The sequence below is a fragment of the Panthera pardus genome, unplaced genomic scaffold (genome assembly GCF_024362965.1).
Source record: "Panthera pardus isolate Hobbes unplaced genomic scaffold, ASM2436296v1 HiC_scaffold_15, whole genome shotgun sequence".
NCBI lineage: Eukaryota > Metazoa > Chordata > Mammalia > Carnivora > Felidae > Panthera > Panthera pardus.
This window is the reverse complement of record NW_026526710.1, coordinates 64,731,648-64,757,229: the sequence shown is the minus strand read 5'-3', so window position 1 is coordinate 64,757,229 and position 25,582 is coordinate 64,731,648. Positions and strand designations below refer to the sequence as shown.

General features: G+C 39.2%; 1 protein-coding gene across 1 annotated transcript in view; it reads right to left on the bottom strand.

Moving 5' to 3' along the window:
* ME2 (malic enzyme 2) overlaps positions 1-25,035 on the bottom strand; it is a 53,864-nt gene extending 28,829 nt beyond the window's left edge. Inside the window, exons 1-5 of the mRNA XM_019464036.2 lie at positions 24,867-25,035; positions 17,301-17,420; positions 7,398-7,531; positions 3,034-3,183; positions 528-603 (exon numbers count right to left, since the gene is read on the bottom strand). Coding sequence (XP_019319581.1) covers positions 528-603; positions 3,034-3,183; positions 7,398-7,531; positions 17,301-17,408 — 468 coding nt within the window. The 5' untranslated portion in view covers positions 17,409-17,420; positions 24,867-25,035. The remainder of the gene's footprint in view (positions 1-527; positions 604-3,033; positions 3,184-7,397; positions 7,532-17,300; positions 17,421-24,866) is intronic.
* Between the last annotated feature and the right edge of the window lie 547 nt (positions 25,036-25,582).

Below are 25,582 nucleotides of genomic sequence, written 5' to 3'. Positions count from 1 at the left end.
TACTGCCTATAATAAGCACTAAAGCCTACCAAAAGATCTTAATACGTCATCAGATTTTGTTTTATGAAAGACAGCCAGACTGACGAAAATTTATATCTATTACAATTGAAACTCAAAGAGTTTTATATTTGCTACGGATCTAAATCTACCTGGGATTTAGAAGAAAAAAGGCGTAGTAAATCCTCTCACCACCCACCAAAATGAAAGTTTTTTATGGCATTTAAGGTATTTTCTCTACCGGCAATAACATGAATTGAAACAGAAAAGGAATAAAAAGAAGGCAAGAAACACCAGTGGTAGTGACAGGTTCACAGCGTGAACTAGTTCCAATTTCTTTCCCAGGGTAAACTCCGTACTTGTCACCCATTTTGTAAGTATTACTATCCTGATCTCCTCAGGGCACTAAATCTGCATGTATGTAAATGCAAAGTAAATCAGAGCAACAATGAAAACTGTTCTTGGAAATTCAGAGATAACTTACAAAGAAAGAAAATACATTGTGAAGAGGAAGGTTGTGCTATTAGTACCTTAACATGATTTTCTGGCCAGTTATCCACAATTGATCTAACATGACCTCTGTCTGAGATTGAAATAAATAATCCCCTGCAACAGAACAAAAACACCTTTGCATTTCACAACAGTTTTTTGCTTTCTACTAAGTTTTTGTTCATAATTGGAATATTTAGATATTGTAATAACACATCAAGACACAGTATCATTTCCAAGCAGGTTTTGCTAAATCACACTGGATTATTTTCAAACATTTTCAACTATTTCAAACTGTAATTGCATTGCTCACACGGTAGCTGCAACAAAGATGATTATTATACGATTGATGGTGTTACCCAAGAAGGAATGTTTCCACATCTCATGTTCAAATAAACTCCAGACACCTCCAGAAAAAGGCAGTACAAAAATAAACCACTGATGCAGGAGAGCATAATAAAGCTACATACACTCTGATTCAAACTCACTAAAACTGAAAATTTGAAATATGAAGCAGCAGGAAGGGAGAGAAGAAAACTACAGTAAATAACTTCACACAAAAGAGGATGTCCTTGAAGCATTAGGAAAAAGTGAAAAGTTATTTTAAACACAGAGCGTATTGTTATCCAATTGAGATAAATAATCCAGATTTTTAAAAAGGAAGAGAGGTAGGGAGAAGGGGATGGGGGAGAAACATAGGTTGTAGAAAATGAGTCAGGCAGATGTGAGGGTCAACAGGTCCCCAGTGCCTTCAAACTGGTTCTTACACTTAACTTTCTCATTGGTACCTATCTCAGCTTTGGCATTACTATCCCATCTCAAATCAGTTTAAACAGTTTCTCAACTACAGCTGCTTAACAGAGTTGTCTGATGAACTTTTTAAAAAAATGCCAGGGGTCCCACCTCCAGAGATCCTGATTTAACTGGCCTGGAGTTTAGGTCAATTAAACAACCAAGATTTACTGATGATCTTCAATGCAAAAACAAAAAACAAAAAAACACCCCTGCAGCACTATACTGCATAATGGACACACAGTACCTGTCCTCACCCAAAAACCATGCTCTTTATGCTTCGAGTCCGTTCTGAGTGCTGGGTACACATCAGAACCACAGCAAGAGCTTTTATGAAATACCTACACAGAGGCCCAACTCCAGACTGAATGAATCAGAATCTCTAGGGTGGGGCCTAGGCATCAGTATTTTTTAACTTTATCTTAATCCTTTAATCTGGATTGAGAAACACTATTCTAAATGAAAAAGAAATGTAAAAGAGCTGAACAGCTGGGTTAACATAAGAACTGCTTAAGACTTGGGGCTCCTGGATGGCTCAGTCAGTTAAGCGTCTGACTTCGGCTCGGGTCATGATCTCACGGTTTGTGAGTTTGAGCCCTGCGTCGGGCTCTGTGCTGACGGCTCAGAGCCTGGAGCCAGCTTCGGATTCTGTGTCTCCCTCTCTCTCTATCCCTCCCTGACTAGTGCTCTGTCTCTCTCGGTCTCTCAAAAATAATAAATGTAAAAAGAAAAAGAAAAAAAAGAAATGCTTAAGACTCATTAACTGATGGCAGCACATAGGACAGAACAAGACAATGCTTGTTCTCCAAGGGTCTTCCAGGGAATACCTGCAGCACCATCGCCAACCACGGTCATTAAAATCCAGACCTCCAGACCTTTCTCTTTGTCAGCAGAATCTTGGGAACGGGAAGGAGAGGAAGGTTGGCATGGATCAACATTTTAAGTCCCACAGGTGTTCTGTATGCACATTAAGGTCTGAACGCCACTAGGCTAGATGAGGGGAGAGTGAAGGTCAATGCTATCCTGCACTGTCTGAACTTGTACATTTGTATCAACGTGTAAGCAGGACATGGGAAAGGTGTGAGGACTGAAGAAAAGGACAGGTTAGAGGAACATGACAAGAAAACACAAATTAATCAAAAATTTGTAAAGAATTGTCCCATCAGTTCCTCATCTGACCTTCTCAGCTGCTCTCTGAGATGTGCTAGGATCCCTGTTTCATATGAAAACAGATTCATAAGGAGAAAGTGACTTATTGAAAGACTTAAGTAGATGCCCATTCCAGTACTCTTTCTACTTAAAATAGCTGAGGTGCCAGAACTATTTGAAATTAAAATTCGTACAAATTCTAAAAGAAAAAACAAACAACACAAATTAAAAAAAAAAAAGAGAGAGAGAGAGAGAGAAAGAATCTCTTAATTTGGGCAGATCATCAAAATGATATTCATGATAATTCTGGAGAATCTGCCACGAAAATTAAGATTACATCCCCCCTTTTTTGGTACAGAAATGCACAGTTCTAACAACCAAAATAAGTTACAGGTTAGGAATGAATGTTGCTATTTCTACAAAAACAAAAGGTATCAACATGCTGGATTTTTATTAATCCCTTTTTGTCCAAATTAAGCTTTTGTGAGGTGGGAAGGTGGTTGACCTGAGACTGCATATATAAAAGAGAAATGTAAGAGGGGTTAGGGGGTGCAATTTTCCCTATACAATAATCTTTGCAAATATAGTTTTAAAAATAAGCCTTACTTAGGTCTTCTAAAGATGTGTCCATATTGGGAGCAGGCAAGACCAACTGTTGGTGTGTATACAATTGGCATCAGACTTTCGATATCATCTTGCAGAATTCTATAAAACAATTTTTCATTTCTTTCCTGTATTCCCATTATGTAGATGTATCTGAAATTAAGCACAGTAAATAATGTCTACATCAGTCAGCATTTATACTTAGAGTTCTGGCCTTTGAAAGTCATACGCAAACATCAAAAACTGAGGACTCCTTCCCTGCCAGAAAACAAAACCCTGAATTATCACTGTTTAACACCCAGGACAAAGATTAACAAAAGTAAAAATGCACTTAAATTATAGATGCTGATGATGACAAAGGAGAAGAGGAGGAGGAGAACAGCAGAAACAACAGCTAACATTTACTGAACCCTTACTGAGAGTCAGGCTCTATACCAGGAACTAGAAATGCAAAGACTATCCTTATGGAACTAATGTTCAAAGTGACTAACATGTAAATACGGAAGCAAAATAAAGTGGCATTCATTCAAATATTTACTAAATACTATGTGCCAGGCACTATTTTGGACTCCCAGGATGTAAGAAGTGACCTCTGTCCTTGTGGAGTTATAATCCAATAGGCTTAATGGCATTATCAGGTCTATATAAAGCATAGAGGTAGCATAAAGGCAATGGTCAACTCATATACACATATAAACAATGGCTTTTCAAGAATAAAGTTTAGAAAACTGGAAAATGTTGGCCTGAAAAAAAAAAAAAAACAAACCAGCGATGGGGCATCTCGCTCAGTCAGAAGAGCACGCAACTCTTGATCTTAGGGTCATGAATTTGAGCCCCATGTTGGGTGTAGAGATTACTATAAAAAATAAACTTAAAAATATTAAGTCGTAGATGCTTTTATTATTAAAAAAAAAACAGTGGTCACCCTGAATTAAATATGTGTAAAACAGACGCATTACTTTTTACTCAAACTTGTTTCTCTTCCTGTTATCACCTGACCAAATGGGAATCCAAGATCCCATTCTTGATTTCTCCCTCTCTCACTCTACCTTACCCTAGTCTAATAAAGCAACAGCCCTACAGAGTCCACCTACTAAATAATTTTCAAATATATCTATTTCCCCCTCTCCACCCTCACCCCATCCAAGCTAGCATCATTTCTCACCTGGGCTACCTCAAGAACTTTCTTAACTAGTCTGTATACACACGGTTTTGCTCCCCTGCTCCAATCTAGTCTTCTCTTAAAAAAATAACTCTTATTATTTCTATTCTCTTTGAATGCTTTCCAAACACCCATTAAATAGGCTAATGCTTCTAAACTAGTTAGCAACACCTGCGCCTACTTTCCAGCCACATGTTCATACTGAACTTACTTCAGTTTCTCAAATACACCCATGTCTTACCTTGGTGTTGCTACATACAACGCAACTTCTGAACACCCCCTATGCATGCATAGTCCCTACTTACTCTCCCCGAATGCAGCTCAGGTGGCACTCTGTCCCTTGGTGCCCGTTCCCCTCCCCCACCACACAGACACAGATTTTCCTCTTTTCAGATCCCTTAATACCCTACTCCCTCCTCTGCAACTCTCACTCTACTTCCTGACTCTGTCTTCCCTCCAGCCTGGATGGTATCATGAGTTAGGGACTACTGCTTTATATACCTCTGTATCTCCAGTAACTAGCAAAGTAAGTGGAATATAACTGGTGTGCAAATATTTGGTGAATAATCAGGGAGAAGTGATTCTATTTAGAAGAGGAATAGTATTTTCTATGCAGCTACCACAGGCAGAAATAATACCAATAGGTAGAAGTTAAAGGGAAGGAGATTGCTCCTCAGTCCAGGGGAGAAAACAGACAAGACTGAGTAGCTCTGTGAAACAGACAGCAGAGACCTATCAGGCACTTGTGATTCACTTTCACCTCCATCTAAGTTTGGTCCCTCCTCTGAGTGCTCCATGCTGGATCTTGTCCTCACCTAGGACTACTACAGCTCAGAAATTCTGATTACCACTAAGGCAATCCTCTCCCCTGTGGCTAGCTATCCATTGCCCCCACTTCCCAGTTCTTTGAGAGATCTCTGGCTCCTGGATCCCTCTGTTTTCTCCCGCTCTATTAGCTCCTCCCTGGCTCCTCTTCTTTCCCCACTCTGGATCCCATGATCAAGCCTCTCACTCTGAACAAATCTTCACCATTTTGGAACACCCCTGTACCTTTATCACTGCACTCCCCTTCCACAGTGTCTGTCTTTTCCAGCCATGGACTCCCTGAAGGAAAGGGTGGAATTTCTCATTACTGTAGTTCTAGAGCTTAAAACAATGCCTGACACATAACAGCCCTGAATGAATACTAGCTGAATAAATTAATGTAGCATCTTTGCCAGCCCAGCAAACCCCAAACCTGAATTAAGTTAAATTTCACCTTTTCCATGTAAAAATAACATTGCTGGGCAGAATGACATCAATACAAACAAGATTAAGCCACTAAGTCTTCAGGGCTTTCCCATCCCTTTAATCTGTCCTTGTTCAGCTACACTCTTCGGCTAAATGGCTATTCTAAACATTTATCACTTTCCTCACCAACTCTATTCAACCTTGGCCCTTTTAAATCTTAGCCACAACCTCCATATTTGACATCATAGAGAAAATCAAGGTCAACAAGGCAGGATGAGATCTCACAACCTCTGCCCTACCACCTGCATAGCTTATCCGTACTGTACCTGTATTTATCTTTGCTCTCGCCCCAGAAAATGACCTGTTCTTTTTTCTTGTCCAAGGCCAGCCTCTACCTCTGCCCTCGACCCTACACCCTCTACCTCTGCACTCAACCCACTGTTCTCTCTTTGTACTTGACCCTATTCCCTCTACCTCTGTACTTTTCTTGTGCAAGGTCAGCCTCCACCTCTGTCCTCGACCTTATGCCTTCTACCTCTGCATGTCCCATGCTCTCCATCTTTGCACTTGACTCTATGCCCCTTTCAGTATTCTGGGATCTTGTTCTATCAATTACCCTTTCTTCTGGGCTCATTCCTCACAACGTGAACACCTTCAACTTCCTTCTAGCTTGAAATATACCTCCTTAACCCCAAGTCCTGCTTTACTTACTGGTGAGAAACCACTCTCACCAGTCATCAAACAATAATCTCCTGTACTTAACAAACCCAGAAGATATTTTTAATTCTGCATTCAGACTGATCCCTCTACCCATAATATTTTGCCCTTCTTTCTCATTTTGCCTGCCACGTGTAATATACTGTTTAAAACACAGCTCAGGAATCACTTCCTCCAGAAAACTTTAATGGATTCCCCAAATCCGGCTAGGAGTCCCTATTTTGTGCTTTCAGAATGTTCTCTGCATGTACCTTTTTCTCACTGTCCTGCACACAGTAGTATAGAGTACTATGACCGTCACAGTATAATATCTATTGATGAGCTCCTAGAAGGCAGGGCTGTGTATTACTGGGGTGACAATACATTCTAGTTTTCCTGGGACAGTTTCAGTTACTCCTCTTTTTCACTCCTCTGGATTGGATGATATATTATATGGTCACCTACCTTTTACCTACTTTACACTCTCAGTGGCCAGTACAGTGGCAAACACAAAGTAGATGATTAATAAAAGTTGTTGAATAGAAAGGATACAAGTCAGATAATAGCTTTTGTTTCTAACATTCAAGTCTGAAATGCTCTGTGATTTTAAGCTTAAAAATAGATTTCTGCTAACTTTTACAATAGCAAACACAAACATTCAGTGAAATAAAGGAAACATAATCATTATAAAAATAATAGTTGGGGCGCCTGGGTGGCCCAGTCGGTTAAGTGTCCGACTTCGGCTCAGGTCATGATCTCATGGTCCGTGAGTTCGAGCCCTGCGTCGGGCTCTGTGCTGACCGCTCAGAGCCTGGAGCCTGCTTTGGATTCTGTGTCTCCCTCTCTCTCTGCCCCTCCCCTGTTCATGCTCTGTCTCTCTCTGTCTCAAAAATAAATAAACGTTAAAAAAAAATTTAAAAAAATAAAAAAATAAAAAAATAATAGTTAACTGACTAAAATGCAAACTTCATCTTGAGACTACATACCATAATGCTCCCAATTTTTCTGATCAGGACATCAATAAAAAAACCAAACATCTGAGGCACCTGGGTGGCTCAGTCAGTTAAGCATCCAACTTTGGCTCAGGTCATGATCTCACAGTTCGTGGGTTTGAGCCCCGCATCAGGCTCAGCACTGATGGTGTGGAACCTGCTTGGGATTCTCGCTCTCTCCTGGCTTTCTGCCCCTTCCCCACTTGTGCTTTCTCTCATAATAAAATAAACTTAAAACAATTATCTCCTTTAAAAAAAAAAAAACGAAACATCTAATCAACTCTTACTTTTCCAAAGGACTATTCATTTTTTTCACGTTTTTATGAAATCGTAAAGCTTGAATATCTTGTGTCTCTATTTTGGGAGGTAGAAGTCCTTGGAGACCAAGCATTTGTCGCTCTTGTAATGTAAACGCCATTCCCTACAAAGGAGAAAAGGATTAAAAATTATTGCTTACTGAGGTTGCAATGGTGCTATCTATCCAACAAAATGTAATTTCAATGTAAGTTTTTAAAAAATAAGTAAGATACCATTTTGCCCAGACTGTCATAAGTATTTAAGATTGATCATCTCTAGTATCAGTGAGGGTGTGGTAAAAGAGTTATTCTCACATACCATTGCTAGAAATGTAAACAGGTTTAAGCTTTTTAGAAGACAACTTAAAAACATTCTTAAATTTTAATGCACATACTCTACAAGAGAGCAATTCTACTTCTAGACAGCCATCATAGAGAAATAGTCATACATAAAGAGGCATATAAAAAAGATTCGTTATAGTACTGTTTCTAGTTCTCTTGACTATTACAAACTAACTAAAAGCCCATGAATTATGGAACAGTTAAGGAACCTATGGTATTTCCTGGTATGGAAAACACAGATCTCCAATTATGTAGTACAAGTATCTCCCAGACCCATAGTTAAGAAAAAAAAAGAGCAAGTTTCAAATCAAACACATTTACTGTTAACTGTTATATTCAGAAACCCCCCATAAAATAAATCATATACACAGATCCATACATACATTAGAAATGAAATTAACAGAATATAGCTTAAAAGAACACAAACCAAACTGATAACAGAAGCTCCTTCCACTAGAAAGCAGTGAGGCTGAGTTGACAAAGAGCAAGCAGGGAATGATACTTAGGAAAAAATTAACCTATGTCATATGAAAATCTTTTTCAATTTCTGATATTCAGCTGTGTGTTAACTTCTTTTTATCAAAGTGATGTCTGTAAAAACGCCAGAGTAAGGACTTCCAAAAATCTTTTCATCCATAAAAGCAACAAGAATACTGGCCAAATGACCAGAATAAACTTTTTCAGAATTCTGGAAACTAACCAAAGGCCTCAGCAATCAGGGAACATTATATTCAAGAGAAGCAGCTGAATTTTCATAAGAAAAGCAGGATTCATGACATTTTTATTTGCCTTATTCCTATGTTTCCCTTCCCAGCTCCACAGAAGCCTAGAAAACAGCAATCACTATGAAATAATCGCTTTGAAAAATAGAGTCTAGCGGTTGGAGATTTTTCTACAGCCCCATCCCCAGGAAAGCTGCCATTATTTCAGTGGAAGACCCCACTTGCAAATCTGTCTTTATTTAACCTTATATGGAGCTCACCCAGTGTGAACAGCTTTTTCTCCAGAAGAGTGTCCTGAAAACAATTTGAGGCAATTATTTAACATGGCGGCTGCCTAAGGCAGTAGATAACAGCTGAGGAAACAACAGGCTAACCAAAAAACTGAAAAGGAGAAGCTGAAGAACAAAATGTCCATGGGGTGGGAGTGGGGGCAGTGGTTGAAAAGCTTGACATATTCGTAAGAATCTAGAAGGTCATCATGCACAAACTGTAGGCAAGTCCAGGAAAGATCTGAGAAGGCCCTTAGCTCCCATCTCTGGCTAACCTGGAGGCTCCATGTAAGCAGGAAATAAAGGCTAATGTGTAGTTGTAACCTGCCTGAACACTAAAGACACACTCCAACAAGTACACTGAGCCCTTAGGTATTTAAGTCTCTGTCTAATCATTAGTTGACTACTTAGCTAATGATGCAGACTTTAGTGGGCCTAACAAACAAGAATAAGGACTTTAAAGAAGTAGTTCAATTATATTTCACACGCAGAAAAAAAATTAGTTCAGAAATGTCACTAAATAGACAACAGCAACATAACAAGCCCTGGGAGGAATATCTGGTTTCCAGAGCAGCCACATTCTTTAATATGTCCAGTTTTCAACAAAAATTATAAGGCATACACAAAGACAAAGTCTGGCTCATACACAGGAAAAAGGGTACCTAATAGAAACTGTCCCTGAGGAAGCTCAAACATTGTAATAATTAAACAAAGACTCTAGTTATTTTGAATATATTCAAAGAACTAAAGGACACCACAACTAAAGAAGTAAAGGGAAGTAAGAGAATGATACCTCACTAACTACAGAATATCACTGAAAAAATAGAAACTATAAAAAAGAACCAAACATAGATGTTCTGGAATTGGAAGTACAGTAACTAAAATAAAGTTCAGAGGGGTTAAGCAGCAGATTTGAGCAGGTGGAAGAAAGAATCAGCAAACTTAAAGATAAGTCAATTGAGATTCTCCAGTTGAGAAACAGAAAGAAAAATCAATGAGTAAATATGAACAGAGCTTCAGAGACTGGTGGGACACTATTAAGTGTGCCAACATATGCATAACAGGAGTCCCAGAAGGCAAGGAAAGAAAAGGACAAAAGGATATTTGAAGAAATAATGGCCAAACGCTTCTCAAATTTGATGAGAAACACGAACCCTAGAAGAAACACATATCCTAGAAACTCAACAGCTCCAATCAGAAAAAACGCAAAGAGATTGATACCTAGCCACACATATTCAAACTGTTGAAAGACAAGGACAAAAGAAGAAGAAACTTGAAAGCACAGAGAAGTGACTCATCATGTACAGGGGATCCTTAAAAAGAGGAACAGCTAATTTCTTATCAGAATCCACAGAGGCCATAAGGCAGTAGGATGACATATTCAAAGTGCTGGAAGAAAAAATACAAAACAAAAACGTGTCAACCAAGAATTTCTAAGTCTTTACAAAATTATCCAAAACTGAAGGAAAAATTAAGATATTTTCAAATAAAAATAGAGAACTCATTGCTAGCAGGCCTGTCTCACAAGAAATACCAAAGACAGTCCTTTAAGCTAAAATGAAGACACTAGACAGTAACTTAAATCTACTTGAAGAAATAAAGAACATGGGTAAGATAATCATACAGGTAAATATAAAAGTCAACATAGGGGCTCCTGGGTGGCTCAGTCAGTTGACCATCCAACTCTTGATTTCGGTTCAGGTTCTGATCTCATGGTCGTGGGACTGAGCCCCACACTGGGCTTTGCACTGAACTTGGAGCCTGCTTAGGACTCTCTCTCTCTCTCCCTCTCTGCCCCTCTTCCTCGTGCTCTCTAAAATAAAATTTTAAAAATGTTTTAAAAAAAGAAATAAATATAAATCTGTATTGATGATCACACAATGCATAAGCACATGCTTTGGATGACAAACCAGCACTGAAGGAAAGGACAGAACTATACAGCAACAGCTTTTGTGTACTATTAAAGTTAAGTTGGAATCAAACTGAACTAAGTTGTTATAAAGATGATAATTGTGATCCCCAGGGCAAACCACTAAGAAAACAACTCAGGAAAAGGCAGTAGAAGAAATGACAAGGGAATTAGATTGGTATACTTGAAAATATCAATTTACCACAAAGGAAGGGAACAATGGCAGAACAGAGGGACAAAAAAGACATTTAGAAAACAAATAGCAAAATGGCAGACTAAACTGTATCTTATCAACCATTAGATAATGTAAATGTATTAAAATCTACAATAAAAAGGCAGGGATTGGCAACTTTATGCTGTCTATAGCAAAAATACAATTAGGTAGAAAGTAAAAAGATAGAACACGATATACCACGTAAACAATAACCCAAACAGATTTTGAAATAAACACTGTTACTAGAGAAGGACATTTTATAATGACAAAAGGGTCAATCCACTAAGAAGATATAACAATTACAAACATATATACATTTGTAAAAGAGGTTCAGAATACTTGAAGGAAAAACTGACAGGATCCAAGGAAGAAAGACAAGTTGGAGACTTTAATACCTCGCTTCCAATAATGGAGAAAACACCTACACAGAAAATCGGCCAAGAAAATATAAGACCTGAATAACACTATAAAGCAACTAGACCTGACAGACATGTATGGAACCCTCCACACAACAGCAGCAAGATAAACATTCTTCAAAACAAGTGCACATGGAATATTCTCCAGGACTGTATGTTAAACTATAATTATAAATCTCCATAAATTTTAAAGGATTTATGAAATCATCCAAAGTCTGATCTCCAACCATAATGCAATGAGATTAAAAATCAATAATAAAAGGAAATTTGGGGAATTCACAAATATTTGGATTTTAAACAACAAACTCATAAATGACTAACTGATCAAAGAAGAAATCACAAAGGAAATTAGAAGATATTCTGAGATGAATTGAAACACATATACCAAACCAAACCAAACAACCACACACACCAAAACTTAGGACTTAGGGAATGCAGCAAAAGCAATCTTTAGAGGGAAATTTAGAGCTGTAAACACCCACATTAAAAAGGCAGAAAGATCTCAAATCAATCGTCTAAGCTTCTACCTTAAGAAACTAGGGGGGAGAGAAAGAGCAAACTAAACCTGAAGCAAGGAGGAAGGAAATATTAAAGATTAGAGCAAAAATAAGTGAAATAGAAAATAGAAAAACAACTGGAAAAATAAATCAGTTAACCCAAAGGTTGGCTCTTTAAAAAGATCTCTAAAACTGACAAAGCTTCAGCTATATTGGAAAAAGAGAAAAGGGAGAAGACTTAAATCACTAAATCCTTTGCAACTCATGTTTCTCCTTGTAAGATTTCACCTAAGGCTGGGAAATATAAAAGATGTAAAACCCAAACTATCACTCTTACTTTCTTTTCCAACTCTAGTACAAGACAAAAGTGGAAAAGCTAAACTTCATTTATTTTGAAAATTATTTATTTATTTAAGTAAGTAATCTCTGCACCCAGCGTGAAGCTCGAACTCATGATCCCAAGATCAAGAGTCACATGCTCCACCGACTGAGCCAGCTAGTCGGCTCCCCTAAACTTTAGCCGACCCTAAACTTTAGATTTAAATGAATTAATGAGTTCACTTAAAAGTGCCTATCCTAGTGCCAAAGACAAATGAGTTGGCTATACAAGGTGTCACTGCCTATCTCTTATCTAGGTTTAAGGGACACTCAAAAGCATTTTATTTATAATGCAGGGTAGAAGTTAAAATGATTTAAAACATTTTTATATGTTGAGTATTTACGTTAATAGTTGATCAAATGCCTACATTTTCTAGCCTGGTATTAATAAGTGAAGCAAGTCTGCAAAGACGACATTAGCTTAAAATGAATGCCTTGATTAGTTCTTTAACAGTCAGCCTCTCCCTCTCCATTCCTCAATGCCACCTGTTCCACCAAGTCTGCCCTTTTCTCATCTATGCAACAGCAATACCCTGCCAATTAACACAGTAGAAGTGTACCTCCTTTGACCAATCCTGAAAGATCCCCTGAGCTTTTTCCTTTAGACACACCTAGTTTTCTCACATAAGTCAACATTGATAAAAATCTGTTAACTAGACTTGAGTGTTGCAAGTAAACACTGGGGAGACATAAAAGGCCCCTTCTATATCTTTCCTTCCAAATACAATCAGAATAATCTGTTAGGGATTAGGAAATTACCAAATACCTACTTATAAAACTGATAACTAGTAACTAATGATTCATAATGTCAAAATTGAAAATTATATTCAATAATAGGGTCATGGCTAACTAAATTACAAAACATCCCCTGGAGGGGATAACTCACATTTATAAAGCATTTACAGTGCCTAAAGTAGCTTTAGAATTTTCCTTTTTCTCCACAGCAGTCTAGATAAAGAAACTGTAGGTATAACCTTACACTGAAGATAACACAGCAGGTAAGAGTCAAGGGGGTCTCTCTTTAGTCTTAATGATTCCAAATCTATCTACTAAATTATGATGCAGCCATATATAAAAGGCTTACAAAGCATCATGGAGATTATTTATAATACACTCTTCTCAGCAGTAAAATGGCATATAAAATTATATACTACAATCTTAAAGGTAAATATACTTCTAAGGGGATTTGGCAAAATAAAAACAGATGATGTACTGGGGTAGTAGGAATGCAATTTTTCATTAGTCATAATATGATTATTATTTACACAAACAATAAAAATTTGAATTAGTTTACCTATTAGACATATAGCCAGGGGAAGTTAAAATAAACAAAAACCCTCACAGAACTAATAACCATAAAGCCAGAGCTCCAGGTACAAAACTGGGAAGTGCAAACTTCCTACAACAAAGGATACAAAGATGAGTTTCAAAAAATTATCTAGAAAGTTAGCCAATCAGTCAGTTAAGCATCTGACTCTTGCTTTTGGCTCAGATCAAGAATTTGCAGTCTGTGGTATGAGCCACCTGTCAGGCTCTGAGCTCACAGCATGGAATCTGCTTGGGATTCTCTCTCCTTCTCCCTCTGCCCCTCCCCTGCTTGTGAATCTCTCTCTCTCTCTCTCTCTCTCTCTCAAGTAAAATTTAAAAAATAAATAAGTAAATACATAGCATGTAATAAGGAATAATAACAAATAAGTAATAATAAAATAATTAATAATAAATAATAAATAATAATAATAATAAATAAATAATAAGTAATAATAAAAAATAAATAAGTAAATGAGCATGAGGATGGAAGGAGAAATCCAATCTTACACTTGCACAGCCTTTTGAACGTTTCAGGATATTGAACCAGCCCTGCATCCCAGGTATAAATCCCACTTGGTCATGGTGAAAAAAATTTTTAATGCTTTCTGAACATTTCAAAATGCTATATTACCTAATGATTTAAGGGTGAAGACTTGGGTCTGGAGAGGTTAAGTGAAGAGCCAAAGTTTCATGGCTACCAAATTCAAATTAACACCTAAAGTCCTGCTTATAACCTAGCACAGTGATGTTCACTGTCCTTTAAAGTATAAGGATGGGGCGCCTGGGTGGCTCAGTCGGTTGAGTGTCCGACTTCAGCTCAGGTCACCATCTCACGGTCCGTGAGTTCGAGCCCCACGTCGGGCTCTGGGCTGATGGCCCAGAGCCTGGAGGCTGCTTCCGATTCTGTGTCTCCCTCTCTCTCTGCTCCTCCCCCATTCATGCTCTGTCTCTCTCTGTCTCAAAAATAAATAAACGTTAAAAAAAAAAAAATTTAAAGTATAAGGACTTTGGGGCGCCTGGGTGGCTCAGTTGGTTGGGCTTCCAACTTCAGCTCAGGTCATGATCTCACGGCTTGTGACTTCAAGCCCCGCATCGGGCTCTGTGCTGACAGCTCAGAGCCTGGAGCCTGCTTCGGATTCTGTGTCTCCCTCTTTCTCTCTACCCCTCCCCTGCTCATGCTCTGTCTCTCTCTTGTCAAAAATAAATAAAAACAGGGGCGCCTGGGTGGCTCAGTCGGTTAAGCGTCCGACTTTGGCTCAGGTCACGATCTCGCGGTATGTGAGTTCGAGCTCCACGTCGGGCTCTGTGCTGACTGCTCAGAGCCTGAAGCCTGTTTCAGATTCTGTGTCTCCCTCTCTCTCTGACCCTCCCCCGTTCAGGCTCTGTCTCTCTCTGTCTCAAAAATGGATAAACGTTAAAAAAAAATTAAAAAAATAAATAAAAACATAAAAAAATTTTTTAAGTATAAGGACTTTAAAAAATTTCATAAAGAATTTCATATTCATACCAGAATAGGCAAATCTATAGGAAGAGAAAACAGATTAGTGGCTGCCAGGGGCTGAGGAGGGGAAAAGGGAAATGGGGAGTGACTGCTGAATGGGTTCTGGGTTTCCATTTCCGGTGAAGGATGCATGACTCTGAACGTACTTAATGTGACTGACCTGTCAATTTTAAATGGTTAAAACTGTAAATTGTACACTATTTACCACAATGAAAAAGTCTTATAGACATAATAACAGGTATGCTTTTAGTAGACAGTGATTCCAGAAATCTTAAAAGATTACAATCTTATTTATTTTTTTAATTGTCCAATTCATCCTTTCAATTTCTGGGATGTGTTTTTATTTTTTTAAGTTTATTTATTTATTTTGAGAGAGAGAGAGATAGAGACAGAGAGAGAGAGGATTCAAAGCAGGCTCTGGACTTAGTGCAGAGCACAATGCAGGGTTCAAACCCATGAACCCTGATTTTGTGACCTGAGCTGAAGTTTGATGGTTAACTGAGTCACTCAGGCGCCCTGCTGGGATGTGTTAAAAGATTACAATCTTAAAAGAATTCAGTACTGCCTTATATTACTATTTTATTAATCGCAGCAGCAACATACTCTTAAGACATTTAGTCTACAATGTTTGAAGCACATGCCTGATTTTTAAGTCCCCAAGGACTTCATGACCCTCAAATTGGGAATCACAGTCTATGTTCCTTCTTAAACACACACAACAAAATAACTCTTCCTGATGCTTACAGGGCTTCCAAAAGTGATCTTTCAATGAGATAACCATACAGATGCTATCCAACCTTAGAGATTTCAGAGGGCCAGAGCATTAGATTTTATTTTCTGTACAGAAGTACTGTAATGCATTTTAGACTACCCTCCTCCTTAAAATTAATTTGCCACTTAATGTATTTTATAAATTTCTTATAATCTCTTCACAGTACATTTTAAATAGTTTCTGTAAGGATAAAAATAAAATAAAACCAACATACTTAGCAACTGTTTACTGTACTCATGGCATCGTAAAAAATTTAAGAAATTTTGAATGGTCCCTATCCCCAAAGGAACCTGAAATATAGTTAGGAATATAAATTCATGAAAACGCAACTACCATCAACTACTTCAAGGACAGCTTAAGAGATGAAAGGAAGCACGCAGCAACATATATTGATTACTTGCCACAGGAACAGGAAGATAAAAACTGCTACAGGGTTTCAGAGAAAGGAGAGATTATTCCAGTCTATGGTGGTATGAAAAGGCTCTACAGGAGAACTGGATTTGAGTGAGTTGCATCTTGGAGAGCAAGCAAGATTTGGGGAAGTGAGGCCAAAAAAAAAAAAAAAAAAGAGGATTAGAACATCCCTCATTAAGCTTCATTTAATTCACCACTGCCTACAGAATTCTCATTTCTGTGCAAGGTACCAAAAATGCAAAGATAAGGCGCTCTGCGTGACCGTCGATCAAATTTCCTCTTGCAGGCCTGAAATCCTTCAAAACATACACTGTACAATTAATTATGCCCAACTCCCACCAGAGGAAATAAACGGGACTGGCAAATTTCTGATGACCATTGTTTTAAAATAAATCGCAACTCAATCTGCATGCACCCTTCCCAAGAGGTAACTCTCACAGATTACAATAAATCTAATGTATCCTCTTACAAGCTTTCTGTAAGAAATCTTTTTTCAGAAGCATGTGTATTCCCTAATTAATATCACCACTAAAAAATAGAAAGGGACTTGCCCACTGAACACACTTTGGGTACAGAATTAAGGCAAGACTAGGTATCAATAATGCCTGCCACTTCTGCCCCAAGAGTTGTAAAGAGGGTCAGAAGTCTCCCCACTCTGAAGTAGCACTATGAGATTACTGGGCAAAAGCACTTGTACACAATGATTTGTGTCCAAAAAGCTGGTTGGAGGTACGGTAGGGGTGGACATTAGATGAAATTTTATTTTACAATTTTGACTCCATCTTCCAAGGGCTCAATTAGATTGGTCCAGGGTAAGTACCTGATTTGAGCTGGGTAAATCTAAATATCCCACCCTGGCTAAAAGTCCTGGCTACACTGCTATTTTAGGGATTTTTTTCAGCTGAAACTAGGAAATAAAGTCAATCTTTTTCTGGTGGTAGAAGTTGTGAGGGGTGAAACTGGGAGCCATAATGCAGCCACGATTCTTGCCACATGGAGAAAAGGGAAAAGTCATGCAGAAAAAGCAAATACCTCTGAATACTTTTAGGATAAAGCTACAAAATACAAAAAGTTCATACTTTATCAGTCTGAAATATATCAAACCTTTTCCAGGAAGAGAGAAAATGTTATGTTAGTATTAAAGTTACTAGCCTTGTTTGTTCTTGGGTTCAACATGAGTGGCTTGCCTTTCTCTTTTATGTGCAAATGACGACATGCCAGAGTACAAGGAGCGGCAACTACTCTGATCCGGGACAACATCTTTCCTTTCACCTGGGAAAAAAGAAGCAAATAAACTTTTCAGAGAACTGCATGCACGTCAGGTATCAGTTTTCAAAAGCAGATATAGAAAGCCTAATTTTCCACACTTGATAAAGCTTTTTCAAAGTACATTTATGTTTCTACAGGTTGCGACGGTTGTAAAAGAGTAATAGTTGGGTGAAGACAAAGACTGACAACACTCTAAGTCCCTGGTTACTCATCATTGCCATTTTGTATATACGGTACACTACAAAATGTGCTAAACACTTATTCTTTTTCTAATCTACCCAAGTGTGACAAGGTATGTATCTCCCATTTATGGGACCAAAAAACGGAGAGATTAAGAAACAAGGTAACATCTAGTAAACATGAGTTCCATGTAAATGGGTGTGGGAGTCTAGGCTGAAGGTGGAAAAGTTAAGTAACAGAAAAGCCTGGAGCATAAACATTTAGAGGAAGAGAAGCTATTCAAATTCTTAACCTAGGGGCACCTGGGTGGCTCTGTCGGTTATGAGGCCTACTTCTGCTAGGCTCAGGTCATGATCTTGCAGTACATGAGTTTGAGCCCCTCCTTGGGCTCTGTGCTGACAGCTCAGAACCTGGAGTCTGCTTCGGATTCTGTGCCCCTCCCCTGCTCACACACACTCTCTCTCTAAAAAATAAACATTTAAAGAAATGAAAAAAATAAACCAAAAAACAAACAAATTCTTAACCTAGATGTAGGTTAAGAATTTCTCTCTGCCCCTCCCCTGCTCACACACACTCTCTCTCTAAAAAATAAACATTTAAAGAAATGAAAAAAATAAACCAAAAAACAAATTCTTAACCTAGATGTAGGACTTCAATGTACTAATATTAGTATAATACTATACTTATTTTTATGTAATAATTATATATTATGTGTTATGGATTATGTAATGTACTAAATATTTTTTGTTTTCAAAAACCCTGTTATTTAACATAGAAAAACATGCAAATTGGCTAGAAAACATGTTTTTACCCTTTCCTGTCCATCACAAACACATGGGAATTTTTCAAAATGGAAAATTCTACATACTACATTAAACATTAAATGATACGAATATAATAGATTCTTCTTCATATCAATTCTCCCACCAAAAATCAACCTGCAATGCCCATTTACCGTAATTATTACAAATCATTGCAATGATCCCGCAATAAGTTCTTAGTGGAATTTGTAGTTTTTGAGAAATCAAGGGTTTGTATGGGGGGGTGCAGCAAACCGTTTACATTGGGATTATTTTTTAAGTGAAGTGAAATTCACATAACAAAACTTGCCATTTTCAAGTGAATAATTTGGAGGGATTTAGAAAAGCTATTATGTTGAGCAACCCCACATCTAGTTCCAAAATATCACTATCCCAGCAGAAAACACTGTACCCATTAAGCAGCTTTTCCCCTCCCCCAGTGTCCATAAACCACCAATCTGCTTACTGTCTTTATGGATTTACCTATTCTGGGTATTTCATATAAATGTAGTGTATAAGTACGGCCACAAAAACAAGAAATCTATATAAGAACATCAAAAATCATGAGAGATGGGGATGGGGGGATGGGAGGATAGGACAGATGTTTAAAGGCACTAACCTGTAGTGACAGTCTTAAGAGATAGTAACTCCTAGAGATCTAATACATGATATAGTGAATATAGACAACAATACTGTATTATAATCATCACACTTGCTAGGAGACTACATCTTAATTGTTTCAACCACCAAAGAGAAATGATATAACATTAGAAGCAATAAATATCACTACAATGGCAATCATACTACAATATATAAATATATCAAATTAACATGTTGTACATCTAACTTTATACAGTGTTTTATGTCAAATATACTTCAATAATAATAGTAATAAAGAATTACAAGAGATATACAACAAAATAATTGGGCCACTTTAAAAAGTTAATGTCCTGAAAGACAAACACTAAGGAACTACTGCAATTTAAAGAAGACTAAACATATGATAACTAGATGCAAAACCTAAATCAAAAAAAAAAAAATGCTATAAAGGACATTTATTGGGACAACTGGCAAAACTGAAACATGTACCATAGCTTACATAAAAGTTTTGTAAAATTTTAAATTTCCTGAATTTGATAACCATATGTAAGAGACACCTCTGTTTCGAAAACACAGTGAACTATTAAGGGGCCAAGAAGTATGATGTACGCAACCAAAGCCTTTCAAGTTATTTCAAAATAAATTTTAAAAAGACAGAAATTGAAATGGTAGCATTGATCATGTGTTTGTGTGGCTCTTCCAGGAGAGACAGCATTATGTGTCACGATTAAAACTTTAGTACCAGAAGACTGAACTAGTATTTGCAGTATATTGGTGAGGTAGGCACATCTAAAATAATAAGGGATACTTTTACTTTAAATCAAAGAAAATCTGGAAAAAAAAGCATTTTGTAATCAGCACTTGTTGTATAGTAAGAAATGTATTTGGTTTTTGTCCCCAGTTTCTGGAACAGAGTTCCTAAAAATCTTTGGAATTTCCTGCATGATAGGAGTATTTTCTGTTATTCATAAGCCACCCATTTTGAGGTGACCCAGGGTGGACCACTACAAAGCCTCAGGGAAGAGCTGGTCACCAGAAACACCAAGCGATTAGAGAGCAGGAATTTTCAGCCCCACTCCGGAACCTCCAGAAAAGGGAAGTGGGCAGGGGCTAGAGACTGGTGAAGAAGGAGATCTGCCAAGCTTTCAGGTTGAACACACCTAGGTGCTGGGGGTTGGCACACTCAGGGAAGGCAGGGAAGCCCCACATCCTCCCCTGACTCCCATCGATACCCAGTTCTACGGATCTCTTCCATCTGTTCCTGAGTTGCATCCTTCTATAATAAACCGGTAAAGGCAAGTAAAGTATCTCTCTGAGTTCAATGTGCCATTATAAAATCATCCAATTTGAGGAGGGGTTTGTGGGAAGCCTCAGTTTATAGGTCAGAAGTATAGGTCACAACCTGGACTTCCAATTGGCATCTGAAGTAGGGACATCTTTTGCGACTGAACTCTTAACCTGTGGGATGTGAAGCTATCTGCATTTGGACAGCGTCAGAATGAGGTTAAATTAAAGGACACCCAGTCAGCATCTGCTGAGAACTGGTGAATTGCTGGGTGTGAGGGGAAAAATTCCCATGTTTGGTGGCCAGAAGAATTGAGTCTGCAAGTAAGGAGAATTAGTTTTTCCTTTCAGAAGTTAAGATCAGCACTCTAATACATGAAATCTACTTTCAACTCCTGGTTAAAGTTTTGCTATCAAACACTGAATTTAGTCTGTTTAATAAAGATAATACCACCTGTCAAATCTACCTTACAGATAATTTTGATGATCAAATGAGAGAATATATCCAAAAAATATATAGATGTTATACCACTTAAATTACTTTATTAGTAAGTGATAGTAAAATAAAATATAAAGGTAATTTTAACAGTGTCTTTAATACAGCAGGCATGACGGGGCGCCTGGGTGGCTCAGTCGGTTGAGCACCAGCTTCGGCTCAGGTCACGATCTCACTGTCCGTGAGTTCGAGCCCCGCATCGGGCTCTGTGCTGACCGCTGAGCCTGGAGCCTGTTTTGGATTCTGTGTCTCCCTCTCTCTCTGCCCCTCCCCTGTTCATGCTCTGTCTCTCTCTGTCTCAAAAATACATAAACGTTAAAAAAAATTAAAAAAAAAACACAGCAGGCATAAGTAAAAAACAAACAAACTTAAGGGGAAAAAATTCTGCCAAAATTAGAACCAAGGACTAAGAGACAGGTAGCCTTAATATCATCTGGGGAGGCAACAAGATAAAATGTTACGTTATGCAGATGTGATAGAAGGAGAGTGAAGTAAAAAAAGGAACCAAAAGGCAGGGCTTCCAATTTTTAATCAACATGCAAAATCAAGCTGCCTGCTTATGTGAGTTTCTGGGATACTGAGATATGCCTGTGGTTTCTCCCCTGGTGTGTCATTCACATGGCCTTGCCCTGGAACTTACTCTCTGCTGTTTACAAACTGGACTGGGACAGAAACTGCTAGGTCACTGGCTGCGGGAGACTACTCACCTTAGCCTCTTACTTGGGGTCAAAGGAAGCAATGCAAAGGAGACCGAAATTAGACAGAGGTCATGACTAGGGGCAACGAGGACAAGCTTTGTAGTCAGACCTGAGTCTGAATCTGGACTCGGCTCATCACCATTTTGCAATCAGTGGTGTCACCCAGGCATTCCCAAATGGTCTCTGAATTGGTGTTCATCTGGGACACGTTTTTCATGGGTCTGTGGCCAAATGAGAAAAATTGGGACAATGCAATATAGTCTTTCATAAAACAAAACTTATGGTCTTTGTTTTTGTGTTCTAATTACGATCTTCATACCTTTTTAGTGATAAAAAAAATGTCCTTTCTTTTATGAAAAGACGGGCATTGTAGACTGTGGTAGTTTTTAAAAAGGTCATTAACCTTGACAGAATTAAAAGTTGGCAGTCTATGTCTGGTCCCAACTGTCCCCCTGTGCATGCTTGCCCAAGAAGTCCCAAAGTCTGGGAACCACTGCCTTACAAGTCTTACTTCTCTTATCAATGAACTAGCGGAGGGCAAACTCTATTGGGCAGAGCTGTGTGTAGTAATCAGGTATTTGTAAAGTATCAAGCAATTAGAGCTTTATCATCACCATTAAGAGCCTGACTACTTGACGTGAAGGTTTATTCAATAAAATCCATATCCAGGCAGGTCAGCAGTAGTCAAAAACAAGCCCTGGGTTCAACTACCAGATTTAAATCCAGGGTTGGCCAGTGCTAGCTCTGTGATTTTGAGTAAGTCTGTTGCAGTCTTCTCATCATTCAAGTGGGGATGATAAGCAACAGGACCTACTAAACAGTACCATTTTAAGATTTAAATTAGATAATCCATGTAAGATGCTTATCACAGTGCCCTCTAAGTGCTTCAATGTTAGTTACCTAAGCACTACTAGTGGTAGTAAGAGACTAAGGTGGTCAGAAGGTGCCTCTTGAATGCCTGTGAGTATCTGCATCAACATCTTCTGGTGTGAAATCCTTATTAAGAGGCTGTAAGGATGATCATGGTTAGCATTTATTTATACGATTTCAAATGAAATCTCTAGGTCAATAATGAGAATGTGGATGGCATACAGGTCCAGGCAACATCAAATGTCATTCTAAACAACATCTACAGAATCAATATAGTATTTTTCATTACTTTTGAAATTTGTACATGTTGATCAACAGAAATGATATGCAGCCATACAATCAAAATGGTGACTTTAAAATAAAAGTTAACTTTTAATAAAATAGGTTTTTAGAAAATCATATGTAGAGTGATTTTGACATTTAGTACGAATTTTGTCCTCCCTCTAAAATTAATCCTCAGTAAACTATTACAGGTTTCAACATTACTTGTTTTAAAATATTACTAAGTTTGTCAAAAATTCACCAACCTAAATTAGAATTTTAGTTTAACTTAACATAAATTTTAATATAGTTGAGAAGAGCTTATTTTTATAGGAAATTAAATATATTTTATGGCATTATAGAAATTAACTTACAAAAGAAATTCTCAAATGGTAAATGAGTTTTTCTTTTATGAATTTTTTAACGTGTTTTCATAACAAATGTATGAAAGAAAAAACATTACACATAAACACCTTCTAAGGGTGAAATCTGTAAACGCTTCCTTCTCAAGAATAACTATTGAGCAAGGGTATATTTAATTCTCAAGAGAATGAAGAACTTCTACAAAAGCATAGCCCAATATTCCCTATTAACCTATGATAAAGGTTATAGCAGCATATCTGGCCGTTATGCCTAACTTCTCATTAAGTCTTTATAACTACCATAAAAGAGTCAGATACAGGTTACAAATCAGAGTTCAAACCTAATTAAAGGTTCAATATTAGAAGCCAAGAGTTAAACTGTTTTTTTCTATATTTCTGCAAACCATGTAACATAGTAACATGTAACTCAATTAGTTTTAGTAATTACACAGTAGATTCTATACTTATCTATATTTTGTATAACTACTATAATTAATATATATATATATATATATGTATATACACACACACACACACATACACGCTCATACAATACAATGGCAGCTGAGGAGGGGTAAATGTGGGCAACCATTTCTTCTCTAACTTCCAGAATGCCTGGAAACTAAAGAATAAATTTATGAGTGAAGAATAAATTTTAAAATTAAAATTCATGAGTACAACTCTGCAACTAGCTCAACAACATGAACAATGCTTAAGAAGCGTACAAGGCAAGGTTAAGAGGGGGCTGGAGCTGTTATGGTAAATTGCCTGATTCTGCTTGAGTTCAAATCCAGGCTTGCTACCTAAAACCCGGGATCTTGCGCAAGTTACTTAACCTTCTTAAGCCTGAGTTTATTCATTTGTAAAGGGGAAATAACAGTACCAACCTCAAAGTTATTTTGAAAAGACTCACGTAGAGAGTAGTGTCCAGACCGTAACTGACAATCAATAGGGCTTCCATTGCTACCAATAGCAACACTAAAAGAAACAACAATGCTATTATTTTGCCAGAAGTGATTGCCACAAGCATCAGGAAGGTAAATCTGATAGGAGGTAACACTACGTTTTGTAAGGAAGCACTACTGTTAAGATTTTTTTTTTGAAAAAAAAAATGTATTGTTTTGATTATGCTTCTCATTAAAAGGCAACAAGCTTTCTGGAATTATTTTCATAAGAAAGTCAATTCCAGGCTCGAAAATGTAACACCACCACACAAGCAGAAGTGGTTACCACCAGCGTCAAAGGAACACCTGCCAGTCCTGGTCTACTTATGACATTTTGCCTGACAGAACTGTTCCAGTCTTAGAACTTTCTAGCTCCTAACAAACTTCCTTTAAAGCGAGGAACGAACACACACACACACACACACACACACACACACACGAACGAGCGCGCGCGCGCGCACACACACACACACACACCCCGCCTAACTCCTGTCATTAATTCATCCCTGCAGAAAGACATTGGTAATAGGTGTCTAGCCACAAAATCGGGTGTTCAAAGGGCGCGGAAGGGAGCGATGCTCGGGTTCTGGAGGCCACAGGATCTCACTCCGGGGCAGGAAGGGGGCCACCCTGGGACCAGCGAGTCTAGAAACGGGGAAGTCGCGCCCCAAAACCGTGTCCGGGGAAGAGCCGCGGACGCTGGAACTGGGGACCGCTTCAACCTGACCACTCCCCCACCCTCAGCCCCGACCCCAAGAACCCCTTCCCATTGCCTCGCCCCGCCCATCCGCTAAACGGGTCCGTGCCGGCAGCCCACACGGAAGCCGGCCGCAGGTCCGCAAACGGCTTCACTGGCCGGACAGGAGGAGGCCGGCGCCCGCTCCCCTCTCGGAGCTCCCGCCCTGGCCCCGCAGTGCCAAGCCTCCCGCGACGGGGCGCCACGCGAAGCCTTACCCCAAGTCTCGCCCCGCGACAGGTGGTGCTGCCGGCGGAGAGGCCGCGGCCCTGCCGCCCACCCAGGCGATGCTCAGCTGCAGCCGAGTCCGGCCCTCCCCTTCCCGAGCTTCGCGGAGCCGGCGCTAGCTCAAGCTCGGACTGGCATGGGCGGCCAACAGCCGGCGAGGCAGCCTAAGTACGGCGGCGTAATGAGCAAGGGAGTCGGGAGGCCGGCCGGCGCGGCCTGGGGCGGAAACTGACGGGCGCGCGGACCAATGCGGAGGCAGAAAGCCGGCCCCGGAGGGCGGAGCTGTGGCTGAGGCTTCGCGGCCCGCGCGCCGGGGTTCCTTCCCCTGGGCGCTTTCCTCGGTCTGTTTCTTTGAGGTTTCTGTTTTGAGGCCGGGCGCGCGCCCGTGTGCACTCGATCCCGAGGAATGCGAGAGGGGCGGTGTGGAGTAGGAGTCCGGAGATACAGGCGACGCCCGTCGTTCCACGAAAGGAACGGAGGCTGGTTTACAGCGGACCTCGCATCCCTGGGGCTGCGGGGATACTCGAGTTGATGGCTGCGCGGATACTCGAGTTGATGGCTGCGCGTTCGCGCGAGAAGAGGCTTTGCGCAGGCGCGGGCGGGCCGGGGGATGTCGGCGGGTACCAGTCTTCCCAGTCCCCAGGAGGCGAGAGAAAGGCTGGGAGTTTGGGTCCATCCTGAATAGCCCATGGAGGCAGGCAGAGGA